General features: G+C 48.0%; 3 protein-coding genes across 4 annotated transcripts in view; 2 read left to right on the forward strand and 1 right to left on the reverse strand.

The window, feature by feature from the left end:
- The window catches only part of LOC142557406 (E3 ubiquitin-protein ligase makorin-1-like), a 37,024-nt gene extending 25,824 nt beyond the window's left edge, over positions 1–11,200 (forward strand). For both annotated transcript variants that reach the window (XM_075669211.1, XM_075669212.1), the window contains 3 exons: positions 3,495–3,605; positions 7,436–7,595; positions 9,342–11,200. In XM_075669211.1, coding sequence (XP_075525326.1) covers positions 3,495–3,605; positions 7,436–7,595; positions 9,342–9,482 — 412 coding nt within the window. In that variant the 3' untranslated portion in view covers positions 9,483–11,200. The remainder of the gene's footprint in view (positions 1–3,494; positions 3,606–7,435; positions 7,596–9,341) is intronic.
- Positions 11,201–11,457: 257 nt separating this feature from the next.
- LOC142557405 (CCA tRNA nucleotidyltransferase 1, mitochondrial) lies at positions 11,458–13,193 on the reverse strand. The gene has a single exon (XM_075669210.1). It carries the CDS (start codon positions 13,011–13,013, stop codon positions 11,619–11,621), a length of 1,395 nt encoding a protein of 464 aa, XP_075525325.1. The 5' UTR covers positions 13,014–13,193; the 3' UTR covers positions 11,458–11,618.
- Positions 13,194–13,410: 217 nt separating this feature from the next.
- On the forward strand, positions 13,411–21,134 carry Dcps (Decapping enzyme, scavenger). The gene is made up of 4 exons (XM_075669214.1): positions 13,411–13,800; positions 13,865–14,010; positions 17,681–17,905; positions 20,765–21,134. The coding sequence occupies exons 1-4, from the start codon at positions 13,437–13,439 to the stop codon at positions 21,032–21,034; spliced, it is 1,005 nt and encodes a 334-aa protein (XP_075525329.1). The 5' UTR covers positions 13,411–13,436; the 3' UTR covers positions 21,035–21,134.
- The last annotated feature ends 2,718 nt before the right edge of the window (positions 21,135–23,852 follow it).

The raw sequence follows: 23,852 nt of genomic DNA on the forward strand, positions 1-23,852 counted from the left end.
GTAATTTGACATTTGGTTAATTCGGACATTTCTTTCGGTCCCGTGAAATCCGAATTGGCGAGGTTTCCAGGGTGTTAAGCCCTACAATTTATTTGAACTCTTTCTCCTACCCTTTGTAATGTAGGTTACCTGCTTGTAGCTGTGTCTAAAGCAAGATGATGTACACCTGCATGTTTGTTTATTTATTTATTTATTTATTTATCTTTCTGTCGCTGCTCTTTCCATACCAGTGTGGCATTACAGAGGGGGTAAGCGTCTTACAAAAGCTGTACAGCCAAACCCACTTATAACGACACCGCTTTTTTAACAATACATTGGTTGTAACAGTGAGAAGTTCCTGCACCGTCAACTTTTGTATGTTTTCTATGGTGAAATAACCTGCTTACTAGAATGCCCCCATGCCAGATTATCGGTGGTAACGGTGAAGTCTGCCTCCTGGGTGTCCGTGCCGGAAGCTAATGAAATGCGAAATTCTTGAAAAGGAAAAAGAAAAATTTTCTGTGAGCTGCACAACTGTTCGTCACCTCGACAGCAGCTGCGCACCCATTTTCCAGCCCTCTCCGCATTGCCAGCCTCGCACACCTCTCTCCAGTAGCCCTTCCACTCTGAACACGAATGGGCTGCGCCCGTAGCTCTACGCCGTGCCACCCTCCGAAACCCGAGTGGACCACGCTAACTGCTGCTCCCAGATTGCTCGATGGCTCCTCACTCCGTGTACTTCTGCCAATGGATGCTCGTGCTCGTGTCTTTGGTGGTTGCATCGAAATCATTCCTGAACATGTGGTTTGAAATGAAAGATGGCCGATCTGGGCCCGCCGGTCGTCGGCAATGCACGGCATTGCCGGAGAAAAGAAAGCACCCTGCTGTAGATTTGGAAACAAAGTATACTTCTAAACGATGAGGCGATTGTCGTGAGTGCTTACGCATTGGATAGCGACAGTGATGGCGAGGATGGCAGCAATGACGCAGTAGGACAGGATGCCTCAACATTATCCTCGCAGGAGGCCCTGCAGATGATTCAGTCCCTCTGGGACTTCGTTTTTGCGAGGGGCCTTCCGTTGCACAAGGTGGATCACCTGGGTGCCTTGGAGAAGGATGTCGGCAGGCTTCGCGTAATGCAAGCAAGGCTGGGAGTCATATGGTTTTCTGGTGCAAGGTAGTGAGAAGTACGTGGCAAGATGCTTGTGGCAATCTCACTTCGGCGTTTCTTCTGGATTTCTGAGGCCGAGAGGCTACCACAGCAACCTTCTCGCATCTTTTAAAAGGCCCCTTTGAGGCCACCAACGCGATGCCTCAATGGAGTTAGCATGTCAGTTGCTGCCCGAGGCCGTGCTTTGCAGTTGATGCAGCAGTGTCATTCTTAACGTTGACAGCCTTGGCTTGTTGCACGCGATCGGACCGTGCAGGAAGCAGTTAAGGGGCAATGTGGGTTCTAGAATAATAAAAATTGTCCGAAAAATTGATTTTGAGGGAAACTCGTTTTAGGAATGTTTGCCTTCAAGCACCTGCCCTCAAATTATTAACGCTGATTTCTATCGGTAAAGAAAAAAAAAATCTGCTCTTAAAACGCCGTAGGAACCACGAAACGCCCTGCGCCAGGCTAAATTTGTTCAAACTTCCCACTTGTGCCGTGGCCACAGTCACCAGCTGACCGCCGCAACCTTGGGCTTGTTTTGAAGCTAGTTTTCTTGTACACATATTGCACGGGCTCAAAATAGCGCCGCTTGAACAGGACGACCGCTCTTGCCACTTTTCCGAAGCGTGATTTCAGGCCTATGATTGGGCGGAGCGCAAGGCGAGCCCCCTGTCTTGCACCTCCCATTGGCTGGTGCGACCGAGGCGGCCGTCTTGTTTTTTACTTTTGTTCTGCGTGCGCCGCTGTCTCCACCGTTGCTGCTGATTTGCGTGGGTCGTCATCTGCTTTTATTCGCATTCACAGGGCTGATGCACAGTCTTTTCGTTTTGTGGCGTGTCAGACGACGCTTGCCTAACGGATACTTGTCAAGCTTACGGAAGAAAACCAAAGTGTCAACGGAACGAGAGGCTGAAGATCACTGATGACGGCGTGCTGCCTGAACGTCCGACACGAACAGAACAGCCGGTATCACCTCTTGCGTCCAAAGTGCCACATTCTACCGATGCCATTGATTCTACTGGGCCTGGCTGCAGGCTGATGTCATCGGATCGTCAGCCGGCTCGTCCACTGGCATCCAAGACTGTGTTGATATGGCGTACTATTCAGTATTCAGCGGGTGAGTCGGCCGAGCGTGTGATGACTGCAGCGATCTTGGTGGCATCACAGTGCGCGACGGAGCGGCAGTTTAAGCTGGTAGTCGCAGAAGGTTTGGAAGGAGGAAAAGGAGCATCCAGACCAGTGCTACGAACGCCAGACTTGCAAAGCGGCACAACCCAGCAAAGGACCCTGCATACAGCCCTGGCATCCTGATGCTTGACAATAATCAATTTAGGTCATTCAATGAGTATTCCATGCATGTTCTTGACTTGAACTTTGTGCAAGTTTATTTGTCTATGAGAAGGCTACCTTTATTATCCAATTCGTGTATTTGTTTAGCTTGCAGGCCACTGGAACTGGCACATGAACTGGTAGTTTCTCATGCTGGTTTAGGGGCAGCACATGGCTCTATAACAAGCTTTTCCCAGGTTTCTGGGGGGGGGGGGGGGGCGCAGTCATACATTTGGTTTGGCCAAATCACGTTGCTAATACTGCTGTAGCTGCATTCTAGAAAAAATTAGAGCTGTCTCAACATCAAATGCGTTTTTCTCAGTTCGTTTTTACACGCTGCAGCCTTTACAGGGCTTTCTTCTGTGATGTTGTTGAGTGACAATAATAAGTTTGGTATCAATGTCTTCCTATTGAAATGAGCTAGGGTGTGATGCTATTTCTGTCACTCTAGCATCATTTTGTAAGTTACTATAAAAAAAAGAGTGAAAATAAGAAAAGATGTTCACAGTAAATGTTGGTCTGGTTTCTTTTTTTTAGGATGCTTTCAATACAAATAAAAATAGCATCACCACCTAGAGCAAGCCTTTGGCATTAGGGTCGTGAACTTACTTTTTGTGTTTAGCAATGTGAAATTGTCAAAAAGGTCCCCTAAAATGTACCCATTAAGCTTATTTTTAGACTTTATTACATTTCGAACCAGAGTAGCTATAAAAAAAACTAATTATATATGTTAAATTGGCATGAAAAACTGATCAAAACAGTGAAGTTTAGTTTACATTGAACCAAAAATAAACATTTTAGAACCCACGTTTCCCCTTAAATGAGCCGAGATGATCAGCAGCAGGCCGGGAGGAAGGAAGGTGATGGGGAGAGGCACTGGATAATAGTTTTCTCACAACAGTGCCATTCCCCTATTTTGATTTTTTTTTTCATGCATTGCGGTTATAACAATGGAATTTTCATGTCACTTGAATATTGTTGCAAGGGTTCAGCTGTACTAACCCAATTCTTTATTCTTCCTTTCCTCCAGGGCATGTCCAGAATGTCGAGTTCCATCGGACTTTGTGACTCCAAGCAGCTTTTGGGTGGACATGGGGGATGAGAAGGACAAATTAATAGCAGACTACAAATCCGCTATGAGGTGAGTCTGTGAAGCCCTGCAGTCTGAAGTTGCTCATTTAGCTGAATGTCCAATGCGATCTGTACATTGTATATTTTGTGACAAATTTCTGCCAGAACTTGATGTTTTGGGTAATTTGAATGCAAAGCCTTGTCAGCCTTCCTTTTTTTTTTTTTTACTTTCGTTCTCAACCTTACATGTTGCTGTTCATTGCTGCTTTGTACTGCCACTTGCTAGTACTACGGTCAATGTACTACGGTCACATTGTTGTACTTCTTGCTGGCGACTGTTTTTCTCTGGATTATCATTGTTGTTGTATCATTGTTGGCACAAAGCTTTGCGTCAAAATTTATTAGAAAATCAAATTTACTCTGCAATGAACATGGCCTTAACTACACACATGTGGGCTATTCAAACTGAGCTATATTTCAACCGTGACTCGCCACTGTCGTCTGGGTCCAGTTAAAAATTTTCACTTGAAGCTGAGCTCTCAGTCAGCTGCATTTTTTTTTTCAACATTACTTGAAGTGTTCATGCGTTATATGGAGGATGGCATTTTTAAATGCAAGGTAGGCAATGCAAAAAAAAAAAAAAAGAATGTTTACAACTTAACTCTTCACTTCTTGCACCATCTCGTATTGTTTACAATCAGGTATTACACAGATCCTTGAAAGTGAAAGCCCTTAAAATTGAAAAGTACGTTTTCAAGGCCCTTGAAAAGTCCTGGAATTCGTTTTTCTTTCATCGAAAACCGTTAAGATTTTTTGAGTAATAGTCTAAGATATGTTAACCACTTTTTATGACGGATCAGCATGGACCCGGCAAACTTGCCCATTCTAGAAACAATGGTATACCACTGTTTTCTATATACCGGGTGTCCCAGTTAATTTGGACCAAGATTTAAAAAAAAAAAAAAAAGATAACCAAGAGCTCTAGAGAAATCGTATGATTGCATAGTAGCCATAGTCGTGTGTACTTACGGCCAGTATTTTTTCATCGCGAAGTATAATTAAATAATTGCTTTTAATTAGTGAACTTTTTAAATTATTGCTTGAATATCAAACATACCAATTGCAAAGTTGTAGGACACCTCAAATAATCTTCGAATCATACATTAGTTTCGTGCTCAGCTCTGCCTCATTGGTTTTTCCGAGAAAAAACAAAAGCATGCGAAACATCCAAAATATGAAATAGAAACGTATTCACCTGCTGCTACCGAAGTGCTCCCAAGCGAATAGCCATGGATACATGGCTCTACTAGCGGCGGCAGATCGATACAGGGCTTCACGCTATATGATGGTCGTGGCATCATGAGAACACGCAACTGACACATAGATAAGCGTAGCGGAGTCATATAAGGGGAGGTGGGGGGATTGCTAAGCCAGGAAACTGAGATGGCGCACTCGGGACTGTAATTTTGCGCACTCGTCTTATTCTGTAGATAGGCGTGCCCGGAACTTATGTTCCTTTTGTTCCCTTTAGCAATAGAAACAAACCTTGCACAGGCTACGCCCCTCTAGTGTGTTTTGGCGGATCTGTACGGCCAGCATATGCTGTTGTCGATAGCATGAATCATTTTTGCTTGATGTGTCGGGGCGTAGATAATGATGGGAGATCTCAACGGTACCACCCCATGTGACCTGCTCTTCAAGAAGACTGTTGTGCCCTTCACGAATGATCAGAAGGCTAAAATGATCCTGGCGCCGGGGGCGGCGCACGGCGACAAGAGGAAGGCAGCCAGGTTAGTCCGGATGTGGCATTGTGGAGGATGCCCTAGTGCGCCAACAATACTTAGAATGCACAAAATCCTTTGCGAGATGGGTAGCTTCACAAGAAAGCGACATAGGACAGCCACGGTAGTTCAAGAAGCGGAAGCGGATGTTTTGGCATTCTTTGCTGCTAACCCTCACGGTAGTGTGCGCAACGCTAGTGCAGAGGCAGGAACCTCAAGGTCATCAGTGTGGTGGATTTTAAAAAAGGTCACATGCACCCGTACCATGTACATCTTCATCAAAAATTTGAAGACCGAGATTATGAAAATGGACTTCACTTTGCCAATGTGAAGAACCGGGCTTTCTCACTCTCTTGCTTTGGACGGATAAGGCTAATTTATCCAGAAACTCATACGTTAATCTTCACAATGCACACTGCTGGAGTGATAGGAATTCGCACTGGCCGGCACAAACACGGCACCAACACCAGTGGTCATTTAATGTATGGTGCGGCATTTTTTATAACATCATTGGACCCATCTCTTTTGCCAACACACTAACGACGCAACGCTGCGTCAATGACACCCTCCAAGGCCCCGTTAATGACGTCTGTTGCGACATTCTCCTTGCACACCATCGGAACATCTGGTTCCAACACAATGGTGCTCCTGGACCATTGTAGCTACCAGTCTCGAGCGTGGCTCAACAAGAGTCTTCCTGGACAGTGGATCGGCCGGCACGGACTTGTACCCTGGCCTGCAAGGTTGCCGGACATGACACTGCTGGACTTCTTGTGGGGCTACGTGAGAGATCGCGTGTATAGCAACAAAACTTCCCCACCGCACGCCCCAAAGGCCAAATTAAGCAGTCCGCCGCAAGATTCCAGGTTTGTTGGGTCAAAACTGCAACAGCACACGTGTTGGAAAGAAGCAAGCACTGTATTGCTTGAGACGGTGACCTGTTTGAGCATGTGCTATGAGTGGCAGTGGAAAACAACTGCTCAAAACTGGTGTAAAACGTGACTGTTTAACGCACCTTCATGGTGTCGCCCTATCTTTACATAAAAAAAAAAGCTTGCGACAAAGATAGAAATGGGTTCAAGGACAGAAACGGTAAATGGCTAAACCAGTTGCATCTTTGGATGTTTCTTTGTGGGTGGCTGAGTTGCCTTACGTGCTTTTGGTTTATTTTTTATTGAAATGAACTCCCGTGTAGCCCTTTCCTGTCCTTCTGAGAGCTGCCTTTTTTCGTGCTCTATTGCGCACAGTTTTTTTTATCATTCGTTGAATTTCTTCTGTAGCTTTGTTCCATGATACACGAAGGTTAAAGATATCCTGAGTGCCTCGTGATTGCGCACAATATTCTTGCATCCACAGATGCTCACGTTTATCGCACCACGCTAGTTAGGTCGCGAAGCCTTCCGAGCCATCCTACGTGACGAAGCCTTGTACAAAGCGGTGATAAACAAATCCAGCCATATGTCTTTCAAAGGTTGCTTGGAGGCGCGTGAATAGCAGCGCGCGTCTATTTCATATTTCGCTGGCTTTTGTTTTTGCTTGGAAAAAAAACAACCAGGCACACTTCAGCCAGACGACCGCTACGCTCGGTCGTGTGGCTGTATCTTGAGAGCTATGTTTGTTGGGGGCAGAGTATAGCTGCGTCTGCGGTTCGTAGCTTTGTGCGTGCTGTATGTTATCGGCGTTCAGTTCGCGTTGAACTGAGAGGCAGCACGAAGGTAAACTCGTGCACTGCTTCTGCCGTCCTTCCTCATGCCTATGTTTAGACATTGCGCGAGTGTCTGCGGTCATCAAGTATGATCTGTTCACGTTTGCCTGTGCTCGCCGACATCATGCTTATTTATGTACATAGTAAGCGAATGTTTGCAAATTTATACGGCCGATGAAACTGTACTGTTCCTTTAACCTCTAAACTGAAACTGTTCCTCTAAAACCTGTACGAATCTTTACAAGTATAGAGCAACGGACGAACCCAAATCGCCTTGAGGGCTGCATGAAGAATGCAAAATGCAAAACTGCTGGATGAGCTGGGCTCGTTGTTAGTCTTTTTTTTTTTTTTTTGCAAGTATGCGCTCGACTAAACCCCGTGCTTCCATTTCTTTCTTTTCCCCATCTCTTGCAGTGCGAAGCCATGTCGGTACTTCCAGGAGGGCCGGGGGGAATGTCCGTTTGCGGGCGCCTGCTTCTACAAGCACATGTACCCAGACGGAAGAAAAGCTGTCATGCCGCCTCCACGGCCACGGCGCAGGCAAAACCACAACGGTGACCTTGAGATCATGGAGGTAAATTGGAAAATGTTGTGAGACACGTGCTGATTTACATTACGCTCCACTTCATTCAAAGCAAGCAACGCTGGTAATGCTCAAGACTTCTCTCATTTGCAGCAAAAAAGAAAAAAAAGTCTTGCATGTGAAAAGTAGTTGAACCTCATCTTAACAATGTCTCATTGCTCACTAAAGTATGTTTGTCACATGTAATATTTGTTTAAGCATACACACAGATGTAGTTGAACAAAAGAAGTGATCAAGTATATGTTAAAGAAACACAGAGAGGTGCCTGTGACAGGCCAGCAAAGGGTTTCCTGCCGATTTTTATGGCGCATCAGTATCTTGCTGTGCTGGTTCGAGGCATGTGCGAGACTAAATCACATGTGCTCTGCACTGGCGTGAATACGTAACTGCGTCGTTGAGGTTATGTGGGACTGGCATGTTGGCTTGCCGAGTGCGATCTAATCAAGCCATGCCTCGGCAAGCCAAGTCACAGGGGCAGGTGAGTGCAAGTCTCTTCTTCCTCTACCCCATCCCTGGCTGCAGGAGGCTGTCCACACAGGCCACGCGTTCGTGTGCCAGAGGTGATCTGTGGTGGGTGCAAAGCTTGGGCGAGCCGAGATGGCTGGTCACTTTACATGCGCCGTCCTCCCGCATGCCTAGTATTGGAGCTCGCATAATCTCAAGTGTCAGACATGTGTCAGTGAGAGGCAGCCCACAGCGTTCGCCCTCCGAGGCCGGCATTCTTCATCATGTTAGCATCGTGACAGCTAGTGCCCGCAGTCATGGAGTGAGATGTGTTCTTGTTTTCCTGTACGTGCGTGATGCAATGCTTGTTAATTTAATTACTATGTGAACGTTTACTGCAATTTATATGGCCGATTAAACTACGACTCTAACTTCGTCTAGTTGTCTAATGCTTTGCTATTGCTATCATTGCCGTGCCTTTCGGGCGAAACTGACTTTTTATTTCTGCTCCTTTTAAGCCAGATGGGAAAGGGTCCCTTGCTCTGCTAGTTCCAGTTTGGCCTCGGGCTCCCCGCACATTTTTCCTTGTCATTTTTACAGCACGCGACATTACGGTAGCTAGTGACTCATCGAACCTTTGCCTTTGGCTTGTCCGAAAGGCGGTCCATGGGAGCAAGAAATTTAGTTTTAAGTATCAGTAGTGCGGTTTTGGGAGTTTGAATTCACAGCAGTGTTATTTCTTTTTGTTTGAATTCAAATACATACAACTTTGTTGGGACAACAGAGCAGTTCGAATGAAAAGGTTTCGGATTTTCAGGATTTCACTGTACTTGCACAGCTTCTGTCGTGTTGCCTGCTGTGTATGAGGAAGTATGCGTTGTGTCTATCGAGTTCCATTGAAGTTGTAAGGCACTACCAGAACAGGTGCTCAAACTGCAACCAGATCAAGCCTACCAATTGTTTTAAACTTCAGCAATAGCATATAAAAGGACACTAACAGAGGCAGCAAACCAGCTGAGACTAATAAAGTATTCTTCCAAAGTCCTATTTTGGTCATTTTGGTGGTACAAGATTGGTTACTACTGGAGAAAGCAAAGGCCATAGTTTTCTTCAGTGTTGCGGTGGAAACTGTTGTGTACTTGAATATACCGTGCACGTCATTTCTTTTTGTGAAGTATAGCAGAAAATAACACGCTTGTTATAATGCAGTAAATATGGTACCTTAAACAATTCAGGAAAGTTTCGCTTAACATAGATTCCCAACAAGTGTGTTGCATCTTTCCTCTATTCCAGCGCCTCTACCTGTGGGACTTCCTCGACGTCGCCGACAGTCACATGTTCGCGCCTTTCAACTTGGAAGATGTGTTCGAGATCCTCTCGGAGACCGAAGATTCGGACTCTGACTGGAGTGACATTGACATCCTCTTGAATTGAAGACTTGTCCCACCCACTACCGGCTGTCGATGCGGCAGCTCTGCGCCCTATGCCCTGACCGGTCCCTCTAAAAAAAAAATGAAAGAAGAGAAAAGGGGGAACGCACAAAAAATGCACTTCTTTACGGTCCTCAACATCGCCCACTTTATTAGTCCTTCCAGAACCGCCACAAATCGGGCGATATTTTTTTTTTAGGGGCAACCGCCAAAATCGTGCACTTGTGTGCCTGCATCGCCCGAAAACTATGCTGTGATTTGTTTTTGTTCTATTGCTTTGTCGCCCCTCCAATGGGTGGTAGGCAAATTTAGACAAAAGAGATATATTATTACTACTACTACTACTCCACTCGCCGTGGTCAGAGCCTGCGGCAGACCCCTTCCCCATTTTGTTTCCTTGCACAGAAAGAAAACAAAAAAAAAGGAATAAGAAAGTTTGGGGTATTTTTTTCGTTTTTGCATTTTCTTGTTGAGAATTGTTTCAAGATAGCTCTTCTTCTATGACATACTTGCGAAGAAATCTTGACTTCATTGAGCCGTTAGCTTCATTTTTTTTCTTACTCACTCATTGCAGGGCCTGCTTGTTTTTTTTTTTCATATTATATCAGTCATGACTAGCGAAGAGATGTCCAGTTATTGCTCCCCCCCCCTCCCCACGTTTCCTGCACCAAAGGCTGAGAATAAAGAAAAATAAAAATAAAAGAAAACAGCAGCTTACTAGAGTAAGATAAACTAGATTTTTGAGAGATTTACGACACACCCGAGATGACAGATAAGTCAGATGCACAATAAACATTTAACTACGCCTTGTTCCTACGGCTCCCTTCGCGTTTTGTGTGTGTGTGCGTGCAGCCCAGCCCAGTATTCCACTGCATGCCTCTCTAACGAAGTGAGGCCGTAATACTAATCTTCGTTTTGTGATCACTGTTATCCTGAGGTGTGGCATACTTTCAAACCACTCCCCCCTTCCCCACCACTACTCCTGGTCCCTTTATCCATCTTGAAGTACAATGCATAGTGTGCCTACACTCTTGGGCAAAGTTACACCATTTGGCTTGCCCCTTCTGCCACACAACAATAATCGTTATCTGCCTTGATGCGTTTCCTTTAACGCTGCGAGCCCGGTAGTTTCCAGTAAAGAACGGCACGCGCATTATCAGCATAGAACAGTTTACACCTTTTGGAGTGCCCCTTCTGATAACGCGCGTGCCGTTCGTTACTGGAAAGTTCGGGGCTCGCAGAGTTAAAGGAAGGAAACGCATCAAGGCAGATAGCGATTATTGTTGTGTGGCAGAAGGGGCAAGCCAAAGGGTGTAACTTTGCATAAGAGTGTATCTTTACGAGAGAAAGAGAAGTTGTTGCAGTGTTTTACGATGATGCTCGCTTATTTATTGCCATGTTCTCGGGAGTTCGTTCTTGCGACGGCTGTGGCTGCGTCCCGAAGAGACAGCAGCCAAGCCTAGGCTTGTGTACAGGTTATAGAGCGCTCAATGAAGGAGAGCTTACAGGAGGAATGCGTAGTTTTATTGAAGTGGGATAGTCTTTGGGACTAGGAAAAGGGAGCTGCGTCTGTTTTGTTCTTTCAAGGAAGGAAGCAATGGTATGGCATGCCACTGCACACAACCTTTTTTCCAGTCATTCTGAGTGGTGTGCGCGGCTGGTTTAGAGCTTGCAAATGATTTGTGTGAACTGGCATGGAATAAAGCTAGTGTCTCTACAGCACATCTCTTGTGACGAGTTTTCTGTGAAACTGCGAACAATAACAACTACAAAAAAAAAGCACGAGATGTCGTGCCTTTCCCTCCTTGTTTCAACCTTCGACACAATGTCTGGAAACTTCATGCGAAGCTCTTTGGGGGAAGCATCTGTAGCGTGCTCGTGAACTGCTTATGTTTCAGCTTGATTCCTGCCTCAGATGGTGAGGAGCATGTTGCTGCAGGGGGTGTACCGCAAGCAACTTATCTCCACTGACAACACACTACATGACTCTTTCTTTACTTCAATATCTGTGAGGGAAGGCTTGATCACTCTGAACTCAGAAGCTGCTCCACAACTGCATATTTAGGTGGCCTCTGACCATGGCCCGCTTCCTATTGCATGTTTCATGGGCTCGCCTAACAACCTTCAAGCTTGAAAAAGTTCAAGCTTTTTTCGATTTACTCGTTTTGACTTCGGTGAGAATGTCCGGAAGCTTCTCGAGGAGCTGTTCGGCAGTCATCGTGAAGTCGCTGTCGAACCACATCTCTTTCAGCCTGGCCAGCACCGTCGCAAACCTGGGCCCGCTCCTGAGGCCCCGCTCGAGGAGCATGTTGCCATTCACGGGAAACTTAGGTACGTCCCAACACCTGAATCGTTCCAGAAGCTCGGCGTCTGCGCGGTACTTGAGCACCTCGCAGATCCACTCCTGCACGTCACCGACCTTGCCCTTGGTAGTGAACAGCAGCGCCTGAAAGGGTTTCAGGCGGTCCTCGAACGACTTCTTGTCCTCCCTGTGAGCGACTACGAACAGAGCCAAGTCGCGTTCGTACGCAGACAGTTTTAAGCGGTTGTGCATGTTCATCACCTCCGACTCGTTCTGCAGCAGAGCCGACAGGAGGGTCGTGGGCTGCGGCTCGAGCGGTCTCGACGCGTCGCAGACCTTGCAGAACTCATGCAAGTCCGGGGAGTCCGGTAGGCCCAGGAAGGGCGCCGCGCCCACGTCGACGATGCGACACACGAGCTCCTTGTTGAAGTTGCCGACGAGTATCTTCTTGAGCTCCGTCCACAACCGCTCGCCCGATATGCGCGCGAGACCGCCGACGTTCTCTCGAATCGCGGTCAGCGTCTCCGGTTCGTGGCTGTCCGGCTCCACGGCTATGCGTCCGTAGAAGCGAAAGTAGCGCAGTATCCTCAGGTAGTCCTCCTGTATTCGCCGCGCGGGGTCTCCGACGAACGCTACGCGCCTCTTCTCCAGGTCTTCGAGGCCGTGGAAGTAGTCGTACACCGTGCCATCGAGGCCCAGGAAGAGCGCGTTGACCGTGAGGTCGCGCCTGTTGGCGTCCGTGTGCCAGTCGGTGGTGAACTCGACCTCGGCGTGACGGCCGTCCGTCACCACGTCCACGCGCAGGGTCGTTACCTCGAAGTTTGTCTTGTCGTTGATGCGCGCCGTTATGGTGCCGTGCTTTTCTCCTCGGCTGTTGATCATGCGCACACCTTCGTTGTCGAACATCTCTTTCATCTCGGTCGGCGTCGCGGTAGTGGCGAAGTCCAGGTCGTGCGGCTGCTTGTGCATGAGCAGGTCTCGGACGGCGCCGCCAGCGATGCGTAGCTCGTGGCCATGCCGCTTGAAGATGTCCACAAGCTCCTTCACTTCGGGCGTGAATAGCGCGCGGAACTGTGGGCTATCGAGCTTCATGGTTCGCGGCGACACGCGATCGCCGCCGGTGCACGATGCCGTTGTCGCAGTGCCGCGAAAGTCCACGCGGCGGGAGTAGTAACAGTGGCTGCACCGTCGCAAAACAGCGCCGAAGATCTTGTGGTGCCAGGCCTGTAACATGAGACGTGGGTACTGGTAAGTTTTTCCTACGTCTCTTCTCGTCAGGAACTTTCAGAACGCATGTTTCTTAGCCACGGTACTGGTCAACCGCTCTGTAATGCACCAAACAAAACAGGCTTGCAACAGACTGAAATCACGCGGCAGTTGCTCCTCTGTGCAGTGGTGGCTTTGGCTTTGGATTCGATTGCTTTCGTACTCTTAAAATAAACTTCGGACTATTTGTTTGCTTTTTTTAATAATTACCGACGTAGGCTGCTATTGAACAAATGTAAAAATTTTACTCAAAGCGACAGTTCCGTCTTAGAAATAAAAGCAAATGTTGAAAGCCATGCACTGCAACGTCATGACCGCCATATTCTAGAAATGGTTGCCAGACTTTATTAGTGACCAGTTTCGCTTTCTTTAGTAGCGTTGTTTAAAAAAATGGCGGCGACAAGCGGTACGGAAGCGACGCTCGCTACGAAGCGAGTTGCCGGCGATCGAGAAATCGGCGATGATGCGAAAAAGGCGAAGCTCGACAACGCAGCGGCTGCGTTCCAGCATATTTCGTCTTTCAGTGATTTCAAACCGCGCCGTGTATTGAGCGAAGACGCACGGACCAAGTTCATGGCTGTTGAAGGTACGTTCGGTGACTTGTCCGATACCGCTGCCGTTGTCGTCGTCGAAAAGACTCCTTTCAGCCGAGAAAATTACGAACTCGTCTTCACCGCCGACACGAAGCTGGAGGAGACCTTTCACAACGACATCTACTCATCGTACGGAGGCAAAGTGACCGCAGCATTGAACGGTGAGTTGCCCTATCGGGCGCCTTGTCAAGACGCCTTTTCAGTGTTGTCTTCCTTTCATCGTAGGACTCACAGCCACTGTCATATTTCCGGCGACTCAAAAGCACGTGGACAAGTACCTCTTCAAGCCGCAGCACATGATCACCGAGACTCCAAAACTGTACAAAGAAGTGACAGAACCGTACATCGCTTCGCAGCAGCTGTCTTTGCAGGTGGGATTCCGTTCTTGTGAACAGGCGTCTAGCAGATATTCGTCCTCTCTCCGGGCGGTTGTATTTCAAAAGTGTTGGGCAAACCGTTGTCGTTCAACGGCTGTGTCATTTGTAAGTGAGTTTCATGCGCGGTCACGTCGTTGCATGTAAACCTCGCTGCGCCGCTACATTTACCTGAAGTTTGATTTCTTGTTGTTTAAGGGGTGGCGACCCTCTCAGCGATGACGAACACACACACACGCACACACACGCACACACGCACACACGCACACACACACACACACACACACACACACACACACACACACACACACACACACACACACACACACACACACACACACACACACACACACACACACACACACACACACACACACACATGGAGAGCGAGAGAGAGTAAGAACGACAAGTCCCACTAATCAGTGGCATCATGTGCTAGCGCCAAAGTGCTTGGAAGCATCGCTAGTAACTAGATAGCTTACTCGCGCCGTCACAGACGCGAAGTACTACTCATGTCTTCCAAAGCGTCCTGCTCGACAAGATAATTATACATTTCTCGTTCGAATTTAGTTTATGGCTTAGTAAATGGACACTTTGCGTGTCTTAACCAGAAAATCAATAAAAACTGCACTGTATATAGAAAGTATTCCATTAAGGCAGCTTACTATACTTCAAATTGCTAATTGTGTGAACTGTGAAGTTGTGTTTCCCGAGTGTTTGAACAGTGGTCACAAATTATAGTTACATATGTCACAGTTTTCTGTTCAGGTTGGCCACCTTTTCTAGAGCTTTTCATCCATGCATTGCCTTCACCCATGGCTCAACTATGCCACCTCATTTGTAAATACACGTCATCTTCCAGTGATTTTTCAGCGTATTGCGTCAGGCGGTGGAGAAGGTGTTGTGTTAACGCTAAAATATTAGCGTGCATCCGACGCGCCTACTCGCCAGACTGTGATGCGAACAAAGCACCTGAGTCGTGGAGCATAAATGCTTGTTGCTTGTCCTTATTATGACTTTGAACGGAAGGCACTGATGTCTCCGTTAGTGCCAATTAACAGCATACTGTTGAGTGGAAAACTGTTACTGGGCCATTGACCGCCATGAACACTCTATTAGGATATTTAGTTAACGCAGGCCTAGATTGAATGAAGTCTGTCGATTATGAACGTGTATATATAATCGCTGCCTATACTGCCTGTCGTCAGTACTCCACAGTCCCCTATTTTTCTTCTCTTCCCTTTCCCCTGAGCAAAGTAGCAGCCTGGGGGACTCTGCGTTTCCTCAGTATACTCTCTCTCTCTCTCTCTCCCTCAATAAAACTTCGCATTACCGAGACTTCAGCATTCGTGTTGGATCTGCATAATTCTTTTGTGCGGTTTGAACAACAGGCGTAAGCATTCAGTACAACTTAGCAGCAGCGTCAAGCTGTACAAAAAGAAATGTGTGCTGGTTTCCTGTCATTATACTTCGGTTATGCAAATAAACTTGAACTGTTATTTTGCTTATTTTGCTCCGGAGTTCAACCGGGACTGTGAACCATTTTAGGTGAACCGAACGGAAAACAGGAACGGTGAAAAGTTTCGGTTTGACACTCTGGTCTGCGACTGTATGGGCTGTTTGCGTGTTTATGTAATCACAGTGTATATCATAATTATCATCCAACACCTGGACTAATAGCATGCCAGGCTAATATCTTCAGCGCATCATTAAAATTTGTCTCTCTCTGATGTTGTAGGCTCCAGAGGTGCGGTGCGGTGGCCTAATCGCATTGCGCCGCTACGTACGTGTTGGCGTCACCGAAATTTCAGGAAAAACCACTAGCCTGCAGCTCTAGCTATAGTTGCGGGAACAACTATAGCTATTATTGATTTACACTTCGGGGTTTCTTTTTTCTTTTTTTGCCAGATGTACTAGCATCCTAAATTCAAACACGAACAATTCCGAAACTACCCCATTGTGTTCGGCGTTTCCAGGTTGACCTAGACGTGCAACAGTGGCTTAATTCTAATTATAAAACATATACTTTTTATTACTATTTGCTTAGAACCTGGCCACAGTGCGATTGCACGCGGCCCTGTCAAGCAATTACTTGTAACAGTTATTCTGTCAATAGCGGGTTAATCTTAAGGCAACTTCGGCGATCTTTCCCCGATGTCCGCTGATCTTAATAAAAGTTTGAATGTATGTTTTCTTTTACACTGATTATCTGTAACAAATAATATGGCTGCAAGTCATTTAGTTTTTCCTGAAAATTAATATTAAAGATTGGTTACGTTCCAGACTCATTACTATTTACTGGCCACCCCGTGTTTGTGACGTCAGAGACTACACCACCACTGTCTAGTTCGGAAGCTGTAAAAGCTCCCTGTGTCGTCAGGAGACATCATCAGCTTTGCTTCTTTGGCGTTAGCGTCACGTGTACTGCACGTTTAGCACGCGTTCTGCGTGTTTATATTATAGTTATAGTTATAATATAGTTATAGTGACGTCATTGACTGATCGTGACGTCACACGAAGCAGCTACCCGTTTCGGTTTCGGCATCTCGTTTATTGGTTATTTAATATTATTGATGAATTTCTAAGCAAATTGAACCACCCTACCGGTGACAAGACTCAATGCCATTTGAAAATGGCAATATCCTAATATAGTTAAAAGAAAAACGCTGGAGTTGACCTTTAAATGTACGCCTGGAGTGACGGCTCTCTCTGTATAGTAGAAACAGATCTCGAAGGCTATGCTTTTGCTGGCTGCATGCGCCGGAAGCTATTCGGGAGCTGGAAAAGCCTGACAGACAGCGTGTGTTGAACATCACCTATTAGGGCTTTTTTTGTTGTTGTTTACCTGCACTTCGTGCAGGCTCGTGTAGACTAATGCGACGCCGGGCAGAGGCTATCAAGTCGTGTGCTGCACTTGACTGGCTGGGCTGTAGCCAGTCAGTGCGGACAGCTCGTCGTCTTCTCCATCAGAACACGAAAAGCTCCCGAATCCGCACTTCGCCTGACTTCGCTGCGTATATGCCCTTGACTGAAATTGAATGCCAATGTACCAGTTTCGTTTCGTGGACAAATCTAGACAAACTGCAGCGAAATACACCGCCGATGTGCTGTGCACGGAGACAGCTTCTCAATGCGTATAATACAGCGCGGAGTCTGAAACAGCCCGCACCATCTGTGAGTAAGATAATTTTATCTTCTTGGAAGATTAGGTCACTTTCCTCTGTGACACATGGTCACGCCAGCACTTCGCTACCGTCCTTGCAGCAGATATTCACTATCGTCGCTGTATCTGTGCCGACATTCGCAGACAGGATGGCGCCACGCGTTTGGAACGCCAGCCTGCTTGTTTGTCGTCTGCTGCGTACACTCATCGAAACGACAGTGCAGAAGGTGTAGTTTTCATGCCACACTACAGCTTTAAAGAATCGCTTCGTGTAGGTGGGCGGAGCTACACTTTTCTGCACCAATTAAAGGAACAAAAGAAAAATGGCGACTACATACACGTGTAGTCTGTGTAGCTAAAAAAGATAGCCGTATTATATCCTGCTTGCGCTTAAATTTACGCTGATGGTAACATCCTGATGCCCGCGCGGCGCGCCGCCCGATCTCGGAAGCCATGGTTGCACGCCACACAACGCTTTAAACTTTTTCCCGCCCTCGGCGCCAGTGGGTCTACAACATCCTCGAGCACAAGAAGGAGTCAGAGCGGATCCTGTTCGAGGACCCGGACCCGGAAACGGGTTTCATCTTACTTCCGGACATGAAGTGGGACACTAAGCAGCCAGAGAACCTGTACGTACTCGCCATCTGCCACAAGCGGGGCATCAGGTCGCTCAGGGACCTGAAGCCCGACCACCTGTCGCTGCTGCGCAACGTCAACGAGAAAGTCAACGTAAGCCTTTCTTTCTTTTTTCTTTTGTAATGCGAAAGCGTTATGGTGCCCCATGGAGCGGGAAACCTGATGTGTGCCGTTAATTGTTATAATCCGATGGTACCGAAACCCACGTGACCAAGTGATGACGTCACATTCCCGCGGCACTGCGCCTGCTGCGGCTCGCGCAGCGAAATCCCACGGTGTACAGCCACGGCGTCGGACGGACGCCGTGGCCCACTCCCAAAATTGGATTGATTTGGATTGAGGTCGGTACAAGTTACAGCAATGCTGATTAAAGTGAAGCTTCAATTTAACGTGACAACTTAGACAAGTCCTAGTGTTTTCGCATTCAAATCACGTAAGGATACTAAGTGACTCAATCTTTTGCATGTCGTAGCCTACCTCAGTTTAAAGGCCAAATGCAACGAAAGTTTGGACTGCGTAAAAAGAGGATAGTTCCAGGCACCACCTCCACCAGCAAGCACTTCCACCAAGGTGTTAAGTAAATGAAACAAAAGCTGTGGCTATTTGTACGACGTGCTTTATTTATTTTATTCCGAGATGATTTGCCGCAAGGTATATTGGGCATAGGATGTACTCACACGTAAAGACGAAGCTCTGAACTTGTTATTCTTGCCTTTAACCTATTGCACGTACCGACGAGGGGCGGTTGGGCAAGCTTCGCAATGGAAACATGATGCAGTGCGTTGTTTGCCGCGAACTGCGTGACCCGTATTGCATATTTTAGAAAATACAGAAGTCGCAGTTCCGCCCGAAACACGAAGCATCGATTGCGATAGCAAATTATTGGACAGCTATACGAAGTAAGGATAATAGTTTTACCTGCTGTATAAACACTTAAACATTCGCTTGCTAACTAAATTAACCAGCATGGCGTCACGCGCGCACAGGAAAACATAAGACACATCTCACTCGAAGAACGCGGACGCTCGGTGTGAAAACGCTGGCGTGAAGAAGAGTGGCAGCGGCAGCGAGCGAATCGACCTTCGTGCTGCCTCTCGCTTCAACGCGAACTAAGCGGCTAGAACACAGCGCACACGAAGCTATCAGCACTCTGTGCATCTAGACTCTCTACCCATCGCAGTTTGCTCTCAAGATAGGGCCAGCGCGGCTGACTCAACTCATGGCATATCGCTTTCACCTCGAGGTTCGCGCACCCGCGCTCAGCTGCACCATACGCAGCCGCCGCTTTCGCTTACGCCGTATACGGTTTCGCCGCCGGAATCTGACCGCATCTGATAAAGCGGCATAAGGCGGTTACTAGTCCAGCACCTTTGCCAAGAATGCTTCAATAATACGGTGTAACTCACTTATAACCGATTTAGCCAAAGCGAAATTCCGTTGCAATTGATCTTTAACCTTCGATATGACGAAGTTTCAATGGGAGCGACCTTTTGTTTGTATATCCGTCACAAAAGTATAATATAAAAATCGACAGTCTCCATTGTTTTCACTCACAGTGCAGTACGCAGCTGCAACAGTCTTTTTGTCATTTTTTGCTCACTTTCTTTAAATTCATATTGTTAGTTTGCACTTCACCATATAACTCCTGTTCCTTCGAGTCTGTGTCCATTGTTCAGCTTAGCGACGCTTCTAGCGCGTAGAATGTGGTTGTTCAGCAACCGCTTTTCAAGTCTTGTCGCTGAAAAGGATTCGTCGAGGCTGGCTTTCCCACAATAAGAGGCATGATGAGGAACAACCCGGCTCGCCCATCGGTTTCACTTTTGCGGTATAACGTGTGTGTTGGATATATTCATGTAGAGTGCTCACGGAATGAAACGCGATAGGCAGCATTTAGTAGAACCCTGCATATGTGCGAAGTACTCAAGAGTACCATGTCATGTCGCTAGGAATCTGGTCACCAAAGGTGACGTGGACTCCGACCTAAGTGTACGCGCCAAAATTACGTCAATGCGTCACGAACTGCAGCCGGTGGAAATGAAAGTATGCGCATTAATTAGGCCTAAATTGACGCGTTTCATTCCGTGAGCACTGTACGTGCGTAGCCGAGAAGATGGATCGACAGTAATCGTGAACGCCGGTGTATTGCGCGGCGCATTTTCAGGAGTCCCTGACAGTCAGTCAGTCTCTGGGGGCTGATTTGTTTCGGTTCGGGAAATTGAATTATTTCCCCAAACGCAAACGATGACAGGTTCAATTGCTATTGTTGATGATACATTCAATTGCTATTGTCTAATTGCACGTTGCGACTTTCAGTTCAAGTGACGCGTCCACCCCCTTAGAAGTCCAGAAGCACTGTTCTCGCTAGTTCACGTTCGGAGCCAACGCTTTCGCTAAGTGCTGATTGACTTTCGTCGTCGGAAGCGGCTTACGTGACACAAATGCAAATGAATAAATGAAATGACACCTCTCTTGTCAGGGCTATTTTCATGTCGGGTAATTCTAGTTTTATCGAGCGCATCGATAGGAATAGTATGACACGAGGGAGCTGTTCCTGTCCTGAGGTTCTGAGGTTAGTCGCGCAAAGGGGAAGTATTCGCCAAAAATAATTTACCGAACATACGACACCCCGGGCCCTCTCTCCGCATCCCAGTCTAAATAAGCGGAATTGTAAGGGTTTGACTAGTTAAGTGATGATAATAGAGTCTATGACAATGTGGATGGCTCATCGGTCTGCTTGGAACAGAGCGTGGCACCCCACCCCACCTCGAAGGCCATGACGCCGGGTCGTGCATTATACCTTCATTTACCTATATCACTCTGTATAGTTGAAGACAATGGAAGGCGCGGTATTACGGCCTCCGAGATCTGTCGGTGCGCGCGGTTGTGCTAAGAATTCCGGAGGCCACGCCACGCCAGTTATGTAACACGTACTCTATTTCCTCACTCACCCAGGCGGCGTTGGCGCTGCAGTTCGGCGTTCCTTCGCACCGATTGCGTGGCTACCTGCACTACCAGCCCTCGTACTACCACCTGCACGTGCACTTCTCAGTGCTGGGCTTCGATGCGCCCGGCACGCAGGTCGAGAGGGCGCACCTGCTCACCTCGGTCATCGCGAACCTGGAGGCGTACCCGGACTACTACCAGCACGCCACGCTGGGCTTCACCGTCAAGGAGGGCGATGGTCTGCACGCCAAGTACAAGGAGGCCGGCTACTTCGATTAGCGACTCCCAGGCAGAGATGACATCCCTCTATATTTCCTTCTTTGTACACAACACGATGGTTCACAACAACGCTTCTTCGTGCATCTTTATTCGAGGGTGATATCACTGGCACAAGCACTTTGGAGTTACTTTCGTGTGCCTTCTGTCCATCGAAGGGCTGAAGACGGTAGAGTGGAGTACCTGGTAGAGTCGAGTTTCAGTCACGCCAAGTGCTGCATAAATGCTGCACTCGGCCGATAGGTGGCGCTGAGGACCGTTGCGGGTTTAAAGCCATTTAAACTTCGTAAAGTAGCAGCACGCTTTGAAGAATGCCACCTCCACCTCGCGCGCTCTGGCAGAGTCCGACGCCGCGTCGCTATTGGCCTAATAGCATCACGTGGGCCCTCACGCCTTGCTTCAGCGCCATTTTCGCTCGAGTTAAGCGTCTACGGAGTGGCGAGGAGCGCATGTTGGCGCCGCTGCTACGCTCGAGCAGTGTAGGTGGCGCCACGGTCGAGGGGGGAGTGTGAAAGAGAGGAGAAACGAGGAGGGGTGAAGGCGGAGGAGGAGAGTGTCGCTACTTTACGAAGTTTAAGGGGCTTTATGTGGGCTGTAGGGTGCTTCGATGCGGTCTCTCCGTAGCAGGGGAGGAGGAGTGCCTGGGACACCCTATTTGTGGTACGTTTCGCAACAATCCAGCAGCCCCACTCTGGTACGTTTCGCAACAATCCAGCAGCCACCACGGAGTGGGAGGCTACAAGGCGTGGCTCTGGTGCACCGATCAGACGACGCTGTGACGGCGCAGCCACATATAGCAGAACGATCACGCAGTTGTTGAAGTTCTGGTTGGCTGGGTTGAGTAGTGCGTCCGCAGCAACCAGGCTCGACAGCCAATCAGCACTTCAGCAGCAGGCGAAATGGACATGTCCGCTAGGTGGACTCTTACAGAATACCTCCCCTGGGCGAATATTCGCGTATTGACACGCGCACATTTTTTTCTCACTGGTGACCGTTTGTCAACGCCTAACCATTGTCACAGAGTTACCGCTCGGCACAAGACGCGCCTACATGTATCAGAACTGTCCCGAATGTCGTTGGGCAATTCAACTTCGAAAGGATCTAATCAGATTGCGTGAGCGGCGCGTGATAGTTGCGTACATTCCGGAACGTGTACCGTTACGCCGGAATGTGCGAAAACCTCGTAGACGTGGCTGAAAGTCTGCTTGCCATCCACGTGACGTCGTGCGCGTCGCGTTTCTTTCGTAGTTCATCCGTCTGGCAGTAGGCGACGAGCCGCCGCGGCTTCGGATCACGCGCTTTTGTGATTGTAGCATGTCGCGCTTGTGCGGCCTCGGCGTGTGATGATTGCGCTCTATTTCGCGGTGCCTGTGTGGTTGTGCAACTTTGCGAAACGGGAGAGAGCACTCGTCCTGGTCGTCTTGTATCCGTCCGTGCCCCCCCCCCCCCACTTTTTGTTTCGCGCTGCCGCTTTTTCAAAGGCCACTGGCCATACCATTTAAGTGTCGTGTGCAAAGGTGCCGCGATAACTGCTCTAACCAGCCGCAGCTGCCATGTGTCGAAGGAAGACAGCCGCCATCATGAGTGGCTACGGGCGATGGCGTGGAAGGAATGTGAAGCGATGAGCTCTACAGAGGTAGGTGAAGTTATTTCTCGCAGCTTTTCGATACGTAAAGCACCAATTGCTTTTAAAAAAAGAAAGATTATGCTGGCGACAGCGAACCACACTTTCGTCAGATTTTTTTTTTAACAGTGTTTCTCTCGGCAGTTTCTAAAGAAAGAAAGAAAATCAGTGGCGATTCAGCGGTGAATCTGAGACATGCGCTAGCGTTACGTTACGTTACGCTGCGCGTGGCAGGAGTGTATAGGATCGGCTCTGCAAGCCCCTACCCACGCACCAGTCCCGGTTCTAGCTTTGGTGTCCCCGTTGCCGATTTGGTGTCGTGTAGGCACCGCTGATAATGCGAAATAATTACACGTTGTTACAATTGCTAAAAAAACATGTTTGAATAAATATAGTTATGTCTAGCCGCCAACTTGTGACTAAGTTCAGCACTACCGCGCCCTGCGACTTCTGCAACACCAATCAGAACGTTGCCTCTGAAGGTACGTTGGACAAACTTGCTAAGGCGCTCTGCCTTCTACATCTTCAATATATGCGGCCCCGGCTCTACTACAGTCGCAAGCTATGATCCGCCACGACCGACTTAGCACGAGCGCCGCAGGTGCGAGACAGTCTGTCCGACACAGCGGTCGCCAAATCGGGCGTCAGTACCCGGTGCTTCGCCTATTTCACCGCGCTGGCAGCCAGCGTCCGAGCGTAAACAAATTCTACCCCACTCCGCAATGCCGGAACGCCTAGGGACAAATGCCTACAACACGCGCTATCACCGCGCTGGCAGCCAGCGTCCGAGCGTAAACAAATTCGACCCCACTCCGCAATGCCGGAACGCCTAGGGACAAATGCCTACAACACGCGCTAAGAAACCTCCGTGGTGCCTAGGCAGAGTCATATATTCAAGGAGGAAAAGCCTCCAGATTTTCTCGCGCGCCCGCTTTTATTCGCGCATGCGCACAAACGGCTGGCGATCCCTCAAATGAACGTCCCGTGGCCTGAACCGCGTCCACGGAAAAGCAGATAGGATCATCTAGCGGCAACGAAACGAACTTCGCTTTCCGGCGGGACGTTTCAAATTTTTTTCCAGAATTTTGCCATCCGAAGTGCGGGTGGTGGCCTTTGCGAGTATATATGGTATGAATAAAACCTCCGACGTTAACACTCTTCAGCATAATATAAGAATAGTGTAATACTTGGTTTAAT

The sequence above is a fragment of the Dermacentor variabilis genome, chromosome 9 (assembly GCF_050947875.1).
Source record: "Dermacentor variabilis isolate Ectoservices chromosome 9, ASM5094787v1, whole genome shotgun sequence".
Taxonomy (NCBI): domain Eukaryota; kingdom Metazoa; phylum Arthropoda; class Arachnida; order Ixodida; family Ixodidae; genus Dermacentor; species Dermacentor variabilis.

What these genes read in the sequence shown, in the direction of transcription:
- LOC142557405 (XM_075669210.1), bottom strand. Translation starts at nt 13,013, where the DNA reads ATGTTACAGGCCTGGCACCACAAGATCTTCGGCGCTGTTTTGCGACGG.
- Dcps (XM_075669214.1), top strand. Translation starts at nt 13,437, where the DNA reads ATGGCGGCGACAAGCGGTACGGAAGCGACGCTCGCTACGAAGCGAGTT. An exon ending in AGTGACCGCAGCATTGAACG is followed by an intron (nt 13,801 to 13,864) that starts GTGAGTTGCCCT and finishes CTTTCATCGTAG; the next exon opens with GACTCACAGCCACTGTCATA. An exon ending in CGCAGCAGCTGTCTTTGCAG is followed by an intron (nt 14,011 to 17,680) that starts GTGGGATTCCGT and finishes CCTCGGCGCCAG; the next exon opens with TGGGTCTACAACATCCTCGA.